The 21,711-nt window shown below is 38.8% G+C and overlaps 1 protein-coding gene across 4 annotated transcripts in view; it reads left to right on the forward strand.

The window, feature by feature from the left end:
* The first annotated feature begins 137 nt into the window (after positions 1–137).
* The window catches only part of VPS13B (vacuolar protein sorting 13 homolog B), a 429,427-nt gene continuing 407,853 nt past the window's right edge, over positions 138–21,711 (forward strand). For 2 of the 4 annotated variants that reach the window (XM_053998068.1, XM_053998077.1), the window contains exons 1-3: positions 227–281; positions 1,003–1,180; positions 7,054–7,197. In XM_053998068.1, the coding sequence (XP_053854043.1) occupies positions 1,034–1,180; positions 7,054–7,197 (291 nt within the window). In that variant the 5' untranslated portion in view covers positions 227–281; positions 1,003–1,033. The other 2 variants (XM_053998051.1, XM_053998058.1) reach the window with 2 other exon arrangements.

Below are 21,711 nucleotides of genomic sequence, written 5' to 3' on the forward strand. Positions count from 1 at the left end.
CCACCGCCCTCAGAACCACCGCCTGGCCCCGCCCCGCGCTCGCGCCAAACGCTTCCGGCCGAGGGCCAGCGGCGGCGCGCGCATGCGCCGGGAAACCCGGAAGCGGCCGAGCGGTGGAGCCGGGGCGGGAGGCGCTGCCGGAGGCGCTGCGTGCGCGGCGCTGCCGCGGCCCGGCCGGCCCGGGGTGGGCGCGGAGCCTCGGGGCGCTGTGCAGGGCCAGGTAAAGGGGCCCTGAGGGGGCGTGGGCCCGCGGGAGGGACGTGCGAGGATGTGTCCCGAAGGTACGGGCGCGGGTTTCCCGGGTTTGTGAAGGTATCCGGGTGAAGTCCGCACCGGTGACGGGACGGGGAAGGGTCTCCTCGGGACGGCGGGGGTTGGGAAAGGATGTGGAGAGGGATGGGAGTGATGGCAGACCTTAACGTAACCTCAGCTCGGTTCGTGAAGGATGTTGGTTTCTTGGAGTTCAGGCTGGCACTAAACTGGCAGGATTGCTTTGTACGCGGTGCTGAGACCGGTGAGGTGCATCTAAGGCGATATTTTAGTGTGGACTCTTATCAGTTAGGAGTTACCCTTTTTTGATGTTATCCAAATTTATCCTTTTGATGACTCCAAAAAGGAGTTGTCCTGTCACTTAAATGCTGTGTGAAGGCATGGTGGACTGCTTGATCACTTTTTCTGTTTCTTCGTTTGTTTGGTTGGCTTTTTTTTTTGGTTATGCTAGTTACTACTTCTGATATATATATATGTGTGTGTATATATACACACACAGATATGTGTGTGGGAATATACATATATATTATATATAACCTGAAAATCCATAGTTTTAAACAGATGTGCTTGCATCTTTCTATATGTTTTATCTTTGTATGTAACTATATGAACCTCTGACTATAAATGATGTTTAGAATTCTTTTCATACATTCAAACAATGGGAGTGTTGCATTACTGAAAATTAGACTGGAGATATATAACTGACATCTCAATTTCTTGTCCTTTTCCTAGTGCTTGACTGGTAATACAGAGATCTTCCAGAATGCTGGAGTCCTATGTAACTCCTATTTTGATGAGTTATGTGAATCGCTACATAAAGAACTTGAAGCCTTCAGATCTGCAGTTGTCACTCTGGGGAGGAGATGTTGTGCTCAGTAAACTTGAATTAAAGTTGGATGTACTTGAACAGGTATGTTAAGTTTATAGCAGTTACAGTCCGTGCCTTTGATTTAAAAGAAGTTGTCTGAATTATATTAAATTGGTCTGCACAGCTAAGTAATAACTTAGTGCTTGCTGGTTTTCTTCTTATGCAGTATTTTTCTCCCCCTGCACTTAGTTATTCTTGCTTTAATTTCATGCCATTTGTTTAGCAGTGAATGGTAATTCTTTACACATTCTGTAAGTTATGGAGTGTGAAGAGAGGCTCTTTTGTGGACATGTTTCTTCTTTGAGTAACTATTGTTTTATGGTAGGAGCATTAATTGAATTGCTTTTCCAGTCATATTTACAAATGATGTATAGTAACTAAGTTGAAAGGTCACCAAGTAAAGTGGGATCTCTTTTTAATTACGCATACTAAACCCATTTGTGCTTTGTATTGTTTTCCAACTTCAGATTTCATTGTTCCAGTTGTATCTAAACTTGAGTAATAGATTTGATCATCTGGTTTCTGTGGATTAAATTAAAGACACAGTAAAACTTAGCCTTAAAACAACAAGCTTGACCAAGTAAAACACTAGATACAGAATTTGGAGCCTGCTGTCAATATGCAGTGGTAAAGCCTTAGCACAGGGATGGTCTCCTTTCATGCTTATCTGAGTTGACAACTTGAGTGTGTGAGACTGATAAAGCTGTTTTCTGTTGTGCATGGAGTAGCAGGGCTTAGCTGGAGTTCTGTAGCCAGATGTAGTCCAACCAAGTGAAGGAGCTGAGAAAAATGCAGCAAAGAATGGGAAATGTAGTAAATACATCCCTTGAAAGAAGAATAAAATATATAGGGAATATGTTTTTAATGTTGACAAAAATAAGGTGAGACAAGATAGGGCAAGAATTATTTGCATCTGACAAGAAGCAATTGAATAAATTGCATGTTGGGAGACTTAGGTTAGACCTAAATGGAAATCTCATTTGTGTGTCGGATTATGAAGCATTGGAATAGGCTGGGCTGACTGTGTGTCTCTGTTGGGAACACCTTTTAAAATGTGAGAAATATACATATGGCTAATTAAGAATCTCTGATCCTGTTCTGGAAGAAGAGACAATCTTACAAGAGATCTTGTTCTGTTTTCTGTGCCTTTTAAAGAACCTTACTTGTCTTCCTTCAAGTGTTTCATAGCCTCTGTGTTTTCTCTCAAGTCTGTTACTGGGTGCATCTTGTCCATACAGCTGATTTTCTGTAGGATGTGTTCCCCGTGAGCCTTTTAAAATGTGTATGTACAAAGAAGGTTTGATCAGAAAGGAGTTCTGGAGGTCATCTAGTCCAACCTGTTTTGAGCAGGGCTGTTGCCAGCATTATGTCAGACATTGTGTGTTTTGCTGCAGCTGGATCTTGAACTCTGTCTTGTGAGAAGCTCCTCTCTGGGTAAGCTGTTTCAGTGCTCTGCTGTGCGGAGAGGAAGTTTGTCTTAATAACAAATGATGACTTGGGATGGATATATCAAACATGCTGCATTACCTGACACTATAAGAATTTTGCTGCTCTCATTGGTGGTGTTCCCTTTCCAGTAGTTGCAGTTTGCTGGTAGGTGATCCCTTGCTTCTTCTTTGTCTGCCTGTGAACTGGGTTCCTAAATATCCAGCTCAATCTGATAATGTTATGGCTTTTGTGGCAAGTGCTGCCATATGCACCCATGGTCATTTGAATGGGAATGTGAATATGCGATAGATACAAAAGTTAGCTCAGACTCATTGTTTTTACATTATTTGGCTGGGTGCTTGTAAAATGTAGTTATCTTCATTTGGCTCTTATTATTATTTGGAACTTGTCTGGACCCACAGACGAGAGTGGGTCCAGTGGGTATTTAGAGTGTCTTCCTTTTTTTTTTTTTTTTTTTTTTTTTTTTTTTTTTGTGGAGGGGATGCTGTTTATTTCTGCTCAGCAAAACTCTTTGAGTAAGCACAATGTGGTAATGCAAAATATCCAAGCCTTTGCAGCTGTCAGGAGCTCCCTTGAAACGCTGGTCTCTGAAAATTACCAGTATATATCATTTTAGTTGGCTTCTCTCCCTGGATGGATTCATGATACTCAAAGTTAGTCCCCTTTACTGCTCTGCTCTTGTAACACTGTTCTGTCCTGGATTGCGATCCCCAGCCTGGTTCCCTGCTCCTTATCTGACATGAACACAGCTTTAATTTCATGCTTCAGGTTCTTGGATACAAATCCACCTATCCTGGGTGTATTTGTCTAGAGCCTTAAACATTTTCAGAGAATTCCATCTTCTGGGGAGTTGTACATGGTTTCTGTGAGTGTTAGCATAGGTGCCGAACTACCTGGACAAAGCACTTTATAAGAGAATTGGGAACAAGTGTGTGCTTCCTGCTCCATGCACTTTAGCTGATGTTAGTGTTCCCATGTCATGTTGTGCTGTTCTGAGCCACCCAACAGAATCCCAAAGGACAGATATGAACAAACCATAAACTGCTGTTTGTCTTATAGAAGATTTTAATTTATTTTTTTGACCAAATTGGAGCCAATACCTCTTGAGATCAGATGAAATACAGTTCTTGACAGAAAATTTACCAAATATGAAGAGAATGTTCCAGTATCTGAAAATATTTGCATGTTTTTTACATATATTTTTGTAAGTTTTATGCTCTCATTAAACTAAGCTGAATGCCATTGAAATAACTCTTAGGGTCTGTCCTTCTCTCTGTCCCCCTTCTTTTGTACAAACCAGTTCTGTTGTGGAAGTCAAGTACTAGTTTGTACTCAGCTCGAATCTTCTAGGTACAGTGTAGCTTTTGTATATAATTGTGTCACTCTCTGAATAGCCAGTTGATTTTATAATAATTATCTTTAGTTGAAGATTAAATCTAATAAAATTTTGATTTTTTTTTTCCTTTCCTGAATGATTCAATTACTGGAAGACTGAAAATTCCAAGAGATTTTCCATCTGTACATTGCATAATATGCACACTGTACAAAAACTACTTCAAGAAAGTAATTTATTATAAAATTTTGAAACTATTACTTTTAGTATTGTTTTTTGGAAAAGCTTTTTAAGCACTTCTGTCAAGTTTTGTATGAAGTCCCTGTAGTACCAGAGGTAACAGAACTACCTCTGAACTTGGTAAGTAACTTGTGTGTAGTATATCTGTTGACACAGTAGTGCCAAAAAGATGACGTACATTGGTCTCTTCTTGCTGCTTGTGCTTATTCCCATAATTAGTTTTTAGCTGTTTTGCAAATGTAGAAGGAAAAGATTAAGTAGTCTTTGGAAGACAAAGGCTACCTTGATCTAAAAAGAATTTGTATAGAAAGAAACATGAAAAATTCTAAGGTACTTAAAATAGTTTTTGGGAAATGGGAACATTGAACTAACCTTATTTTAAGTCTCTGTTATATTCCACTGGTTACTTGTGAAATATGGCCTTGACTGTGAAGAAAAGGTATTTGAGGTAACACTGATGTGGAGAACAAGTACTTGCCTATCACCCCAACTTTTAGAATAGTCTTGTGTTTTAGGGCAAGGGGAGATTTTAGGCAAAGGGGAATTATGATCATCTAGTCTGCATTCTTACATGTTAGTCAGTTATTTATGGCTGTATATTAATTAATCATGAATTTATCACTGTTAAATGTATTTATTTCAATATATTTAGGCAAAAAATTGCATTAGTTTGCTTCACAGAAAGCAAACTATTGTATAGGCACACTTTAAGACCTTATAATACATATCATATAGTAAGTGCAAAATGCTCTTGTCCCTAGATTTTATTCATATAGAAATTCTGTACAGCAGGGCTAGGTCTAGGGTCAAGCAGTGCAGGAAAAGAGGCTTTCTGGAGCCACTGGTAGTTGTTTGTCTGAAATTCCCTAGAACTTGCCTGCTTGATTTCTGAGTGTCGTGGACCTTCTCTGTGTAACATCTATTAATTCATAGGAATTTTGTGTTGAATGAGATTCATGTACCTAACCTGAGCCAAGGGGAAAAGGTGCTTAAGCCCTAGCTTGCCAGGATAATTCTGGAGTCTTGAGTGAAGGTTTGTGTTCCTGATTTTACCAAAATACAGTTAAGAACCTGTGTGTGCTGGCCAGCAGCAGGCTCAGTAGGAGCCAGCAATGGACCCTGGCAGCCCAGAGGACAAACCCCTTCCTGGGGTGCATCGAACTCAGCATCACCAGCTGGTCCCAGAGGTGACTGCCCTGCTGTACAGCCTTGGTGTGGCCTCACCTTGAGCTCTGTGTGCTGCTCTGGGCCCCACAGCTGAAGAATGAGGGTAAAGGATGAGAACGTGTCCAGAGGAGGGCAACAAAGATGGTGAAAGGGCTGGAGCAATATCCTGTTTGAAGGGACTTTGTGCTTGTTTCATTTGGAGAAAAGGAGGCTGAGGGGTGACCTCACAGCTCTCCACAGCTTCCTGAGGAGGGGACATGGAGAAGGGGATGCTGAGCCCTTCCCCCTGGTATGCAGGGAGAGGACATGTGGGAATGGGTCAGAGCTGTACCACAGGAGGCTTAGACTGGACATCAGGATGCATTTCCTTGCTGAGAGGGTGGTCAAACACTGGAACAGGCTTCCTGCAGGAGGTGGATGCCCCAAGCCTGTCAGTGTGTAAGAGGCATTTGGAGAATGCCCTTAATAACATATTTTGGCTTCTAGTCAGCCCTGAATTGGTCAGACAGTTGGACTATATGCTAATTGTAGGTTGGCCAAAACTGCTTCCCTGTATCTAGGAGACTTGGATTCACTTATTTCTCAACCTGAGAATGCATTGCTCTTGTAGTTCCCAGCATCTAAGGTGATGACGAAAATACCAGGCTATAAGCAACTTGAAGATGTGTTGTTTTTTCTCCATTAAAACTTTAAAACTTGATAGTAAAAAATATCAGAATATGCATTAGAAAAGTGAAAGGATGAAGCATCCCTGAAACCTGAGCATTAGAATACTTAGTATCGAGAATGCTGACTGAAAATTCTAACATATCAAATATCGCTTCTTTATTTTGCAGTGAACAATTGTTTTCCTTATTCCGTATCTTGATTGCTGGGACCAGCTCTCTAGCCTGACCCTTTTGTTGGTTAAGTGTTGAGCTAATTTTTTGCAGAACACCTGAAGCTACTGGGGTATTGCAACATTTTGTACACTTTGTATTGTATGTGCGCCAATTTATTTAGTTGAGTGCTTTTAATCTCAACTTTGGCACCTTGTTTCCTGCAGAATTGCTGCAAGCAGCAGCTGGTTCCCTGAGGCTGTCCTGCAGAGTTGTGATCTGTGTTGGAGTGCCCAGGCATTTGTTAGAAGCTCTGGACTGACTAGCACAAGTTTTTAAACCATCTTCATTAGACTTTGCTGTGGAGGTGTCTGGTTTTGCCAATGAAAAATTTAATAACTTCGTATTTACTGAGTAGTTTGATGTGAAAGGGGTAACAATGGGCCAGTCTTACAAGAACTAAGCTCTTAAAACTCTTAAACACTAAAATATTTTGAAAGAAATTGCCTTACTGTGGCATTGTCAATGTTTAATTCCAAATTTGTACTCTTCACAATAATACTGGTTGCATCCGTTTAAGTATTTACCTTCACTTTGTTTGTTTCTACTTGTACCTTGAATAGTGAAACATTTTGCAGTAGCTTCATGTGAGAGAGAGGTGGTTTTAAGCTATCCTTTACTATCAATGTCCTGGTAACTCAAATGTCTCCTTTGAACAGACTAATCGTGACATAATCGTGCAAGTGATTATAAAGGCAAATGCCAAGTCTTGTGGCACACTGCTGATTATGGGAGGGAGAATAACTTTGGACTTGCTTTGTGATAGAACATTACTATTTTGAGTTTCAAATGTGTCTGGGATTTTGATAGGTTTCAGTAGTTAATTCTGCATTCTTTGTTGTTGTTAGGAGCTGAAACTGCCATTTACTTTTTTAAGTGGGCACATTCATGAACTTCGAATTCATGTGCCATGGACGAAATTGGGATCAGAACCAGTTGTCATCACTATTAATACAATGGAATGCATCTTGAAGTTAAAGGATGGGGCTCAGGTAAGAAATGTCATGAATGCTTTTCCAACATTGTGAGGTTCATGAGAATAAGAGCTTCTGTAGGCCACTTTCGTGAAACTCTTCTGAAGAATCTGGCATGTGAAGTTGGGATCCCTTTTGTTTTCTGAGGCTAATATTTGTATTCTTGTCATGGCTAATATCTTCCTTTATGCTTATTTTTAAACTCTTTATTAGTTGTAGCTGTGTTCTTGCAGATATAAAAGCAAGTTAATAGTGCTCTGTCAGATTTTTCCTATGACTAGAGGAGAAATGGATTTCAAGAGTAGTATAGTATCCTGTGTGCTTCCAGCTTCTGTCTCCCAAGCAGCAGTGCTGGTTGCTTGAGTCAGCTGTATGTGGCACAACTCAGCACTGGGCATTTTTCAAAAGTGTTGCTGTTATTGAAGGAATGCTTTGAAGATCCTGGAGTCTAACTAATTTTTACCTTTAGAAATTATACTGCTTGCTTGAGTATACTTGGAAGATTTCTTGTATGTAGGGCTCTTGAGGGATTTTTTTTTCCTTTAGTTGCTCAGAATAGTTTGTGCATTAGGCTGTTTTCACAGGCTCAGGTAAGGTTTCCTTCTGACATAATGAAGCTAAAATATGCAGTGCCTCAATTTTTGTTGTATGTCTAACTTAGTTAACCAAAAGTTCTTGATTATGTTAATGTTGAACTTGTGGAGTTTTTTTTAATCAGCATGGTGCTTTAATTCTGGAGAGGCTTACAAGCTTGTTTTGCTTGTTGGTTTTTTAAAAGCCTTGTTCATGTTTTGATTTCAACAGTGCTTCACTTATATTAAGGATCATATGCAAACAAAAATTCCAATTTGTAAAAACTCAAGTGTTTGGTAGGGTGCTTGATGAGCTGTTAACATTTAACATCAATAACTAGATACAAGGCAGCAAGAACACTGGAAAACACTTTCCTGTTGTTTGAGATTTCTTGATATATGCTTTTACACTTACAGAACTAAGAGGCTTTTTTGCTGGAGTAGAAATCTCTAGTCCTAGCCACCCACAGAGGACTTGCTTGCATTCTGTAGTTACACTTAATCTGTGTGCACACATGGATGTGCATATATACACACTACCAGCCAAATATTAAGTACTTTTCCAATGTTAAGGTAAGCTTTGAGACCAGATGTTCCATCACAAGTGTGTTTTTGGGAGCAGCAAATTGCAACTAATTATGAGTTGCAGAAAAAGATTTCTAGCCCATGACTTTGTGCAACCCAGAACTAATATTTGATATTGGACCTTGCAGATGGCTACTGCTGAAATGATCAGATTTCCTGCTTGCGTGGTATTTGAAACCTAAATTTTGTGGTGCATACATCAAAAGGTCAACTGTCATGAATGTAAAGCACTCTCAAAACAAGTATTTGTTACAGATGTTTAAGGTTCAGAGGCAAGAAAAGAGTTTTGAAAATTGCAACTGACATTTGAACAAATTATTCATTGGTATGTATGCTCAGGAGGGTAAAATTTGGGTCTGTGCCATAGAAGGATTATCTTTGATGAAAAAGAATGTAAATGAAAACACTTTTATGCTGTGTTCTGAGGATATGGTTTAAAAAGTTGACAAGTTGAATTTAATTTTTAGAATCACTATTTGAAATTGTTCAAAGTATGGCAGTGTACTCTGCTAAAACCAATTGTCATAAAAATTTTTGTAATCAGTGAATAAAAATATAAATGAAATATTTCTGTGGAAAATGGTAGTAAAATGAACTTTCAGTGAGTTTAGCTCCAGTTGGAACTGTTCTGCCAGGAACTTAATATCAGTGAAGAGCATAATTAGCAAGAAAGCTTAGTTTAGTTCTCAAATTGATTGGCTTGACCCAGTATTTCCTTCCTCAGGTGAGACCTCTAATGAGCACAGGGATAATTTCACCTGAGCAAAAAATAAAGTTCTTGACCTCAGCTTAGGTGTATTTTCTTTGGAAAGGTGCTATTTGAAACAATGTTTCTGTTGAAGATATATGAAGGTTAAAATACATGGCATTGTTTGAAGCTGTTAGCCAGTGACTCTACAGATTTTGTAAAAAGAAAGAGAGGGTTTTGCTCACGTCTTTGAAGAGCATCAGTTCCCTGGGGTGCTTTGTATATATATATGTTTTACCGTGATGCTGTGTCATTGTTACTTCAGTTTCAGTATTAGTTTAGTTAGATTTTTTTGTTGTTCATGCTTATTGCAGCATCTCCTCAGCTAAGTTTGGATTAGACAGTAATGGCTCAACTTCTAGTTTTATGCAAAAATTCTTTTTCTAAGCAGAACTGTTGTATAAGTGGCACGTTCCCTTAATGATGTACGAAATCCAGAATTCTGTAGAATTAGTGGTATTTACATTTTGAAGGTCTTTGCTTTTCCCCTTTTTCTTCTGTGCTTTGTTTCCTTTTTCTCCTTTTCTATATCTGGTACTATTACTTCTGAAACCCAAGTGTTAAATGTGGATACTTCACAAGAAAATGAAACTGAAGTGCATCAACTTTGCAGTGAGTAAAGGGGTGTTCTGTTGAACATGCTTTGTATGTGCACTTTTGGTTATGACTTTGCTTAGTGTCAGTACTTGAAATAGAATTTGGCTGTGAGGTGTTTCACATTGGTTTTTGATGTCTGTCAGCCTAATGCAACTGTGCCTGGCTTTTTTTTTCTTTTTCTCTTGAACTAATCTTCTGCAGCACTGAGTTTTAAGTATGAGCATTTGTAATATTCTCAAATATGTTGGTATGATTTTTAAATCCGTTTCTTAAACACTTTAATGTGATTCTAAAGTTTAAGTTTGCTTGACTTGTATTGAAGTTATAGTAATTGACTGTCCTGACTCTGTTTTCCACGAGTGCTATATTTTGTTTTAGAAAGTGGTTAAAGTTCCAGTATTTTATGTTCTTCTCATTACCTATCTCTATATATTAAATCTCTGGGCTTCATATAGAATTGAAACCACTTTTTAAAATCTGTGTTGATTGCTGCTTTTCCTATGAGAGGTTTTCTCCCTTTGTCCTGTTGGACTGTTCTTAACTCTTTTCTCTTCTACACATTCTTTTTTTTTTTTTTTTTTTCCTTAATATATTTGAAATTCTTTGCTCCTTTCTCTTCCCCTCTCAGTGCTAAGATATCTCCATGCCCAAGCCAGAGGCTTTAAATTCAGGTAGTGCAAATTGGGAAGGACAAGCCTGGAAACCTGTGTCTGTTTTCTTCACCTTTCTGCCATTATAACTAACCACAGGACTATTCTTCATGTTCCACCTTGCATTCTGTGGTTTTTTTTTGTCTTGGAACTGATGCACATGAGGAGATCAAGGAGAAATGTTTTATTTGTATTACTGCTTCACATTTGAGTCCGTGCCTTTAAGCAGAACACAGTGCACCAGAAATATGCTGATGTGTATGAAGGCTCTCTGTACTCCAAGGGTAATTAATTGTGGAACTGGGGAAGTCTGTTAGGTTGAAGCACTTAGAGGTGCACAGGGAAACCTAGTTTGGATCAGCATACAGACAGCTGAGCACTGTTCCTTCCATGAGGCATTACAAAGAAAGTTGGAATAGGGTAACTTTGTGGAAGCAGTGGAGAACAGCCCACAAGTATGACTGTCAGAATATCAGACACATTCTTACCTGACAGCTGGTAGAGACTGCCACCAAAGAATGCTGGAAGCAGAAATTGGTCTTGACTGGGAAATGATTGAGATAGGAGATAAGGTGTGTTGACAGATTATGAAGGTAAAGACAGAAGGCTTGTGTTTGATGAGGGTATAGTTATATGAAGTCTTTGCTTAGGTGGTAAAGCTAGCTCCAGATCTGAAGCAGTGCTTTAGTGGTTTTTTTCCTCACCTGGGTTGTAGTAGTTCAGTTGAATGTGGCTGTATGGACAAGCAGTGCTGTTTTTTTCCATTTGAGTTTACAAGTCTAGTGTTCTGTGACAGCAGAAATATGGTAAGACTTGAAGTCAGAAGACTTAACTAACAGTCTTCAGTGGCTCACCTTTATGCTTTTTATTTGCTCATGTGGAAGCTCAAGGTCTTTATTTTTTAAATAAATTCCATTTGGTACTTAACATTCATAGTAGTATATTCAGTTCAGTAAATCTGATACTGTGTTTTAGCAAAATTTAAGGTGAAGATTATATTGAGAATTGTTCTATAAGAAGCAAACTATGTTATCAGCTAGTGCTGAATCATATCAAGTTAAAGATGAATATGAAATTCTAATTAAGCAGCCAGTTCATGATGCTCTTATTTGTGTTTTAATAGAGTAATATAAAAAAAAAGAGGATTTTGTTTCTGTGTGTGCATACATACAAATTAGTGTATATATGAGTAACAAGAAAAAATTTCCATATTATTTTGAATTAAAACAAATTGTTTAGTGCAAATCAGACTGTACTATAGTGTTTTTCAAAGGTTCAGGAATGTTTGGCAGAGTCGTTGGGGTTTGTGGCATTTTCTGTCAAGAACTCCTGCCTGAAGAGTTCTTATGTTTTCTATAAATGGCTTTATGTGAACAAAAGTGTTTTAGGTAGGAGGTTCTCTTTCAAGGATATTATCCTTTTAAGGGATAAATGTCACAAATGTCTTGGAAAAACACTTAGTAAACTTACTCTTTCAATAGAGGAAATAGTAAAGGGAGGCTGTAGCAGGTGCTAGAAAAGTCTTTGCAGCATTTGGTTCAGACACTGTTGTCTTTCTCCAGTGATTTCAAATGAGAGGCTGAGGTGGAGATGAGCAGCTTTGCTTAAAGCTGGATAAATAGTCACATGTACTAGCTGGGCATGCAAGAGTGACTCTGTAATTTATGTATTTTTGTTCCTGCTAACCACTTTAATAGACTTTAAAAGCAAAGCATCTGATGCTTGAGATTGCAGTAATTATGCTTGTGTAAGAAAAAATTGCCTTTGTGAATTTGTTCAATGACTCCTGCAGGCACATTTCTTAATACTCTAGCTGTAGAGTCCTGTCACTGCCCTTGTGTTGCCTCAGTCTGAATACCTGTCTTGTTTACCTGAAAGCCTATTAATGTGTTCCTAATTTTGAACAGTTTACATGTGAATTTACCAGTATATTTCTATTTGAGTCCTTCTCAGGGCTAAGTAGTGGTGATTTCACATGTCTGAAACTGATTACTGTGAAATGTATGAGGGATCCCACTTGATACCTTCTGTGCTTGTTCCTGGCTCCTAGGACATCTTTCAGTGTTGATGTGCTGCCTACAGGCACCTCTGACCTAATCCTACTGCTTACTCTAGGGGAGTACACACTCCCCTAGAGTAAAGGTTTACACTCTTTAGGTGTGAACCCTGCTTTTAGATGTTTCTGGTAAAGAACAAGACTTGTAAGCAATTCTGCTTTCTAGCTTGTGCAGCCCTGGGTGGCATCTTCAACAGCTGTGCTGTACCTAACTCCTGAGAACACCCACAGGGACAAGGCATAGTAAGCTCTCCCAGAATCTTGAGAACACATGTGACTTTATGTGAGAAAGAACTGCCTGGGAATATGCTTTTCTGAGCAGCCAAAAAGTGGGTGACCAAGCAAGAGAGGGGATGTATGAGTGCTCAGTGTCAGGCATATTTACTGTGATAGCAGGTTCAAGGACAGAAAGAGCAGTTGTAAATATAGTTGGCACTGTATTCTTGCAAAGAGCTCAGATTTTGAATGCAGGTCTTGTCAAGAAAATCTTTTCATATTGTCAAAACAGTTAACAGTCTTGGATCCTAAAGACCATTTCCAATCTAAATGATTCTATGATTCTAAAACCAGGTTGGTCATTATTACAATAGGTATTAAGACTGTATAACATCAGTGTTTTTCAATAGCTTTTTTTCTTTAAATCAATGCACTTCACACATTGTGAAGAGAGAGCCAGGTGAGGATGTGGCCCGGTGTTGGTATAGGTGTTGCAACTTAAGGAAGCTGCCAGGAGCTGTGCGTAGTTACACACAGTTCCCTTCAGTTCCTGTGGCAGCTGGAGCAATAGTATCTAGAGAGGAAATACTGCCTTTTTTCATCTTGTTTTCTGAACAAGATCTCTGTGTACCTCTTTGTGGTGGTGTTCAGACCAAGTTTGTGATTTTGAAGAAATCTCCTGGCTGTTCAGGCTTACTGTCCTTTGAACTCTATTACAGGGTTGTCTCAGAGCTAATGGGCTGGATATCTTTTTGGTGAAACTACCATTCTCCTAGAGCACATTAAAAGGAAAATGTGTGTGGCTGTTAATTGAAATGAGAAGAGCTGTCTTGTGTGAGCTGGTAATAGAATCAATATCCTGTGATCACCAGGCATGGTGTGTCTCGCACTGGGAGCACAGTGAATCCCATGAGATGAGTTTTTTTTTTGTCCAAAAGGTGTTCTGACAGCCTAGGTTCAAAAAGTATACCCAACCTACATTTAATGCCTGCTTGTCCGCTTTTCATAGTTAGTGTGCCTGTGACAGTAGGCATCTCACAAAACATCTAATTATGGACACGTGTATGCACCACTTTTTCCATTCCTCTTCTCCTTTGTGAAATCACATTCCTCTAGTGCCCTCTGAAGCTGTAGAAAATGGCATGTTCTTCTTATCCAAGGCTTCAGAAAAGGGTTTTTATGGTAAAAAAGTGGAATTTGAGCTTCCAAAATAATGGATTTCTATCAGTCTCTTAATTTTTATAATGATTTAAGTAGCAAGCCTTCTGCAAGCCCACTGGAATTGCTTTCTCAGAATGTAATCTCACTCAAACTAAAGAAAAATAAAAACTGTCTGTGATAGCCAAGCAGGTCCCATATTACAGGCAAAGACCAGTGCTTGCTATCTGTGTATTTTGCACTGACAGGAGATAGTTAATACTTACTCAGATTTTATTTCTAGCAGTGTATTGAACTCTAGATCAACCGTAGAACATTCTGGTATGAGATTATTTGTCAAGAAGACTTCAGTGTAAATTGGAAGAATTTTAGGCATATGAGGATGCAGTGACACCTTAATAAGGAAGATAACAGACACTGGCACAACCAGGCAGTGCAGCTCTACTTCAGATTGTCAGTGAAATTGCTTTCTTAGGCATTGTGGTGGGTTGACCTTGGATGGCTGTCAGGTGCCCATCAGAGAGCTCTATCACTCCCCTTCTCAGCTAGACAGGAGAGAAAATAAAATGGAAGGCTCATGGGTTGAGCTAAAGATAGGAGCAGATCACTCACCAGTTACTATAAAGGGCAAAACAGACTTGACTTGGGGAAATTAATTAAATGTTTTACCAAAGATATCAGAATAGGATAATGAAAAGTAAACCCAAATCTTAAAAATACTTTCCCCCACCACTGGCTTTATTCCTGATTTTCTACCTCCTCTTGCCTGTGACACAGGGGACAGTGAATGGGGTTGTGGTTAGTTTATCACACTGCTGCTGCTTGCTCCTTAGTGGAAGGACTTCTCTACCTGCCCCAGAGTGGGGTCCCTTCCACAAGGGACAGTCCTCCAAAACCTCTCCAATGTGAGTCCTTCCCATGGGCTGCAGTTCTTCATGTACTGCTCAAGTGTGGGTCTCTTCCATGGGGTGCAGTCCTTCAGGAACACCTAAGGGATCACAAGTCCTGCTAGCAAACCTGCTCCATTGTGGGCTCCTCTCCCCATGAGTCTAGAGGTGGTACCATAAGCCATATCCCAGTGTGAGCTTCACACAGTGTCACAGCTTCCTTCAGGCATCCACCTTCTCTGGCATGGGGTCCTTCACAGGCTGCAGGTGGATCTCTGCTCCGCCATGGGCTGCAGGGGTACAGCTCCTTCACCACAAGCTGCAGGGGGATCTCTGCTCCATGCCTGGAGCACCTCTTCCCTGTCTTTCACTGGCCTTGGTGTCTTCAGGGTGCCTTAGCTCCCATGTTCTTATTTCTCTCTACTCTGATTGTAATTGCTTCTGCCCAATAGTTTGGGTTTTTTAAATCTGTTATCTGATATTAATCACTGATGACCTTGGCCAGTGCCAGGTTTGTCTTGGAGCTGGCATTGCCTCCATCAGACATAAGGGAAGCTTCTAGTAGCTTCTCACAAAGCCACCCCTGTAGATCCTTGCTACCAAAACCTTGCCCTGCAAACTCAGTTCAGGCATGAACCAGTGAAGTCGTTTTGTCCTTCATACTACCAAACCTCCAGGTTATAGTCTCATTGTCATGCACAGACACCTTATACTTTTGCTGCTGTTTATTTTGTGCTCCTATCTACTGTAGAATCAATTGCAGTACTGGTAGAGAGCAAGACGTTTCTGGTTTTCAGATTTTGGAATTCCTGTTGTCTTGTTCTTTCTCTTGCTTAAAATATCTCTTTCTAAACTGATGGTTTTCTTTGTTTTGCAAAAAATGATTGAAAGACAGGCCTCATAATACAGTGCTGGTAGCTGAAAAGCTAACTTGACATGACTGCATTATCTTATAGCTACTATCTCAGTGGGGAATTGCTGTTTAAAAACAACTCTTTTTCAGTATTAGTAATGCCTGCCAATTGTTTGGGTTTGGTTGAGGTTCAAGGCATCAGGTTCCCTAGCTGCCTTGTGGTAATTCATAGTACTTCAATCTTTTAGTATACTCATACAGTTATTTTGTCTTAGGCATAGGGAGTAGGCATCTTGTCTATCCCAAGTTCCCTTTTTGCTTTTATAAAATTTAGGTATTTAGAATTAAGAATTGTTTGGGGGGTTTTATTACTATTTGGGTATATTGGCTTAGACTGGCTCTTTGCCTTTTTAAGATGTCAGTTGTATGTAGGGAAACATGCCCTCGCCAAAAAGGAAATAACGCTTTTCAAGTTTTAAACAACTTATTGCCCTTCCAAAAACCAGTTTAATTGTCCTTTAAATTCAAGAAGGACAGAAATATATTTACTTATGTGTAAATGTGGATTATATACATTAATGTCTCAATTCTTTATATACAATGTATGTGAACTTTCTTGTAACTGCCAAATCAATGCCCCAGGTTTGGGGTTTGATGTATTTTTTAAATGCTTGTGTGGTGCTGGTACTGTACCTCAATTTTTGACCTTTCTATAGGCTGTTGAGAAGCCTTGCAGCTGCAGAGACTGCAGCTTCAATTTTCTTCCTTCAGCTGGTAATGTTTGAGGCAGCTAGATTGACACGTGCATATCCTGCAATCAAGAGAGCTCTTCTGGAGTCCACTCTGACTTGCTATAGTGTCCCAAGGATATTTACAAAAGTAGGCACTAAATAATTTATATCAGATTTATGGTGCTGTTAGCTTAGTACAAGATGCTTGTTTGGAGTATGACTTTTGAAGTTTGTTGGTCTTTTGTGGAACATCAGTTGGAATTTGTCTCTCAAGTAGCAAGAGGAAAGGATAATGGGGATGGGTATGGTATGTGAAGGAATGCTGAGGCACCTAAATGGAGAAATGGTTAGATGAGAAGAGATTAAAGAAATCTGATAGATGTGAAGTCACCCCAAGACAGGAAGGGTAGGTTTTTTTGGGGTAGTGCTGGTGATCCTTTAAGCTCTCATATATTCACAGCTAATTCTAAATAGATTGTTTAATCAGGTGAGGGTAGCACACTTACATAAAGAATTCTACTTGTTTGCCTTGGAACACCTGACTAGCTGAGAAATGTCTCACTTATTTTGGTGGAACCTTTTTAGGATGCCATATTTTGGAAAAAAGTAATCCTAATTTTAGATGTGTTGGTGTAGTTTTTTCCATGTATGTGTATTTTTTTGGGAGTCCTACATAGGGCTGAATGTATTGAATCAGTCATAATATTTTGGACCTAGTAGTTTAAAATACTATTTTTTTCTCCTATGCTTTGAAGAAAATATTTTCAGAGCAGATTGCTGAAACACAATTATTTCATGGGTTTGTTCTAAAATAAATATGACTATGAGGCTTGCTGTTTTCTGGATCAACTTGTATTTCAACAGGAATCATGCTTTATGTGACGTGTTTTGGATTTGTACATTTTAAAAGCCTTGTTCTTTTGGGCAGACACTTTTAAATTAATCTGTGGTTCTCACTACTTTATTTTTTTAGTTCTCCTATTTTTTCTTATCCTATTCTTTTATCTGTGTTGGGTTTTTTTTTTTTTTTTTTAATGCTTAAACTGTGGGCACCAACTTCCTAGCTAGAATCTTCCTTTCTACTTAGAATTCTAGTTTAACTACAGTTGAACTTTGATTCTTGGTTGTAGAAGTTGAGTCCTTTTCTTTCTGGAATCTCTTCACTCATCCATGTGTTGTCTAAGCGTATCCTTGTCTGATCAGTCTCATTCCACTAAATTATATATTGAGTAGCTATCAGCTGACCTACTGAACTGATCATTCCGAACTATAGCTAGTGCTTTATTTTTTTTCCAAGAGTTGTGTTTTGGGACTAGAGAGTGTACAAGATGCAGTGTCTGTATTGCAATGCCGTGTCAATGCACTTGGCAATGTTAACATTGGCAACTCAACATAGAAGGTGAAGTAGCAGAATGGGTTAATTTTCAAAACTGAGCTATTTGGGAAATACCATGGTGAGAATTCAGAATCTCAAAATTTTGTTTTAAATAAATAAATGATTATAAACATGTTCTTTCTTTTTTTTTTTCAATGCTGTCTTTGTTGATGGAAAATTTATTTTAATTTCCCGAAAGTTGAAGTGTTATGAGCTTGTTGCACGTGGGCTACTGCTTCTAAAAACAAGAGCTAGATAGCAACGTATGAGGCTTTTCCTGGAACTGGAGTGTTACTAGATTTAGAGATTTGTTGGCCTAGAAGGTGCAAGCTGTGCTTGGGAGCATGTTCTGACTGAAGCATTTCCCCACATCTTAGTTGTGCAAACTTGTAAATTGTTGAACATATTGTTATCAAATAGGGCACAAGTAACAGTAAACCCATTTATCTCTGTCTCTCCTCCCTGTCCTTTTTTATTTTTGCTTTCATAGCATTCTATAAAACTAATTCTAGAATTTTACCGTAACTTGCCACTGGTAACTTGCCCCTGGTAAATCATGTTCCATTAAAAAAAGAAGGGAAAAATTGAAATTCAAATGATGCAAGCCAAGAGCTATTTGACCACCAAATATCCACGCTTCTCTTTCTTCACGCACATGAAAACGAACAAACCTATGCCAAATGCCCGTGTTAACAAATCAAATATTTGTTTTATCCTAAAGCAGGTGATCTCTTCTCAGCATGAGGCATCTTGTTTCTGTGCTCATCTCTGTGCAACTTCTGGCCTGCAATACAATTTCACTCCAGTGATCTGCCTCTTGCACCTTTTGACACTTAAAATCTGTACAAATCCCACTTTGCTTGTGAAGTAGTTCAAATGTTGACAGTTTCAGTAGTGTTGCCCATGTGGAGGAGAAGAGTGGTTGTCTCAGAGGAAGCCCATGTTCCTCCTTTTACTTGTTTAAAACTGTAGTTCCTTATTTTCTACTTTGTAGTTCTGGATTCCTTTGCTTGGGTGATTGTGAGGTTACTTAAAAAGTGAGGAAGCAGCAACCCCATTTACCTGTTGTACTGCACTGCTATAGGAGCTTGCACTGGAGACATACATTTGTGTGGATGTATATATGTGTGTTTGTATTTATGCCTATTAAAGATGACTTTCCTTCTGACTTTTTTATTTCATTATTGCTTGATGGTAAGAAGGAACATTTAGGACAGGAGATATGGATTACACTCAGTGCATAGGTAAACAGTTGTTTCACATTGGTTATAATTTCATGTTAATCCCATTAGTAGGGCAGTGAGAGCAGACAAGAGCCATTTTCTGATTGCTTTGTGGGCAGGCACTGTCACACATACCCAGCTGAATGGTAGTCAGTGTATGTTTAACTTGCTTCCCTCAAACAAAAATTTTTTTTTATGGAGTTCTCTAATGGACCCATCTTCACACGTTCTGTGATCACTAGAAAGCTGCAGACCTCAGACTATTTTATACTACATACTACAGCTATATTCTGGAAAGTTCAAGAGTGTGAATGTTACAGTTGTTTATTAAGCAAATCACCTGGTTGTTTATTAAGCAAATCACCTGAATATACTGTGTGGAGAGAGGAGATGATATATCAAGAGCTTTCTAGGCTGGAAAATAAACTTGGAAGCTAAATGTCAGGTTGAACTCCTGGCAAAACACCAGTTAGAAAGTGCACTGTTAAATTGTAAATAATGGTTTTGTTCTGTACCAGCTATGATAGTATGCAGTAATTTTTTGGTGGAGTGGCTGTGCTGCTAGGGAATTCAAGGAGTTATATACAGCAAAGCAACATTATAGCAGGGAAATGGATGGCATAATTTAAATATTAGAGCTATTGCAGCATTGACCAGTTTAACTTTTCTTTTAGAACTGTGGAGTATGTTGTGGGTCTCAAAGTTGTGGATTGGAATGTGAATGCAATAGAATTGCTTTTAGTGTGGCTTAGTATGCTATATTTCTGGAAAAAAGATCCCCAATAGTCAACAGGTTAGTAGGTAAAAAAAACCTACTAATATCGCTAACTAATGTAACTAATGCTAGGGATTATATGCTTATATATTTCAGATGAGTTTACCTGTGTTAAAGTAATTATTGCCTCTGGGATATGTGTGAGTACAAAGAGGGCTTGTGTGTCTATATACAGGAATTTTTTTAAATCTACTTTGAGTGCTCAAGAAGATTTTGTCAACCTGTCACCTTTTGGTATCTCCAAAAGGTTCTTTCCTGACACAGGTCCCCCTTGAAGATAATTCTTCAGCTTTGTATATCATGCTTTTATTGTCACATCAAAATTAGCAGGGAAAATAGCACATCATCTTTGCCAGAAACTTGTGTGTTAATACATAATGATTTTTGAAATATGTGAGTAACCTAAATGCCAACACTTAAAATTTTCAAGATAATTACAAGTGTTCTATTTGTAAGTTTATGTGTTGGGAGACTCTCCATGGAGACAGAGAGGAGGGTGATACAAGAGTTCATCTATTTGAGGAACTGTACTGCAGGATAGTCCTGGACAGCAAACTAACTGAATTGGTCTGTGCTAGCCAGCCAGCAGACCTGTTCCTCCCTGCCACAGGCCCTTTATTTCCCATTGGGGTGTACTAAGCATTTGGAGAGCAGAAGCTGGCTCACACTGATGAGTCTGAATTTGCATTTGCTGTTAGGCAGCTCAGGTTTTAAACCTACACCAACTGCTTTTAGAACAAGATTGCCACAGGATGTCTTCACTGTTCATGGTGGTGCACCAGGTAGAAAGGGTTGTTTGGTTTCTTCTTTGCTGTGGTTAATTCAGTAAATTAGTACTTGGGACTGATCTCATGGTTTGTACTCCTGAATTTTGGAAAGGAATCCATTTGCACGGAACAGAGACTCACAGTGATTTCTGCAATGTAAGAGTTGAAAGTCAGATACCACAGCATTGCTGATGTTTGTTCCAGAAAATAGCTTTACTAAGACAAATAAAAGTACTAACATGTGAATGGTGTATTTGTCTTTTTAAAGTACAGAAGACCTGCTCTGATGTGTAGATACAGTTGTATAAAGTAGAAAGATTAAGAGTAATCCCTGTCCATTTACTGATTTTTATTCAATTTTTTCCCTGACCTACTTACAGCAAGGAAATGTAATGCCAATAGTCAGTGTCTTTGTTCCCAGGTACAGGGAGAAAGGGTTTATATATCATCTTTGGCATAATTCCTAGAACTTTAGGATCATATTCTGATTCCGCTTTCCCGGCGTAGGTCTGGATTACTTCAATTGATATACTTTGGAGTAATTCCAGATTTGTCCCAATCCAGCTGACATCAAATCAGGACCCTACAATCCAACTTTGTTTCATGTAGTTGGGTGAAGAGTTTGGATTTGTGTGGTTTAATGGGGAATGAGGTGAGGTAATGCATTTAAAAAATATTTCCTTGGAGAGGAAGTAGATTTTTCTCATTTGTTGATAGATTAAAGCATAGATAAATTTGTTTGAATGTGTTTTAGCTCCTCATTACAGCAGAACCTACTATTTGAGAACAGGCACGATTACAGATTTTGTAGTGGAAAAATCCTGCAATTTATTCACCTTTGGTAAAAGGATCTTGGAATTCCAAAAGACAAAATACTCTTAATTCTTTCAGTACAAAGCATACTCCAGAATTATAGCTTGTTCTTTTTGGAAGGAATATTATTTTCTCTAAAATCATATAGTTGAATTATAAATTATTATATACAATTCAAGGAAAAGAATTCCCTTTACTCACCTATTGCTTGTGACTTACCTTGAAATAGCTGCACTTGAAGAGAGGTTCCTTATGCTAAATAATTTTGATGTGCAACTCATGTAGATTGTGTTTTATTTTGAAAACTTATGGATAAAAATAAATTCAGTCCCAGTGAGCTTCATGTCTTCCAAAACAATGAGTAAATGTTCAGGTTTAAATGTGTGCTTTGTTTTCTATGGACAAATCATTGTATTCCTTCTTTACAGGCCGTAGAACCTGAGGGAAATTGTACTGTGTTACTGGCAATACTCTGGACCATCCAACTGCTATAAAAGCCTGAACTTCAAATGTGAATATTTATTTC

This window comes from Vidua macroura, chromosome 1 (genome assembly GCF_024509145.1).
Source record: "Vidua macroura isolate BioBank_ID:100142 chromosome 1, ASM2450914v1, whole genome shotgun sequence".
In the NCBI taxonomy this organism is placed as follows: domain Eukaryota; kingdom Metazoa; phylum Chordata; class Aves; order Passeriformes; family Viduidae; genus Vidua; species Vidua macroura.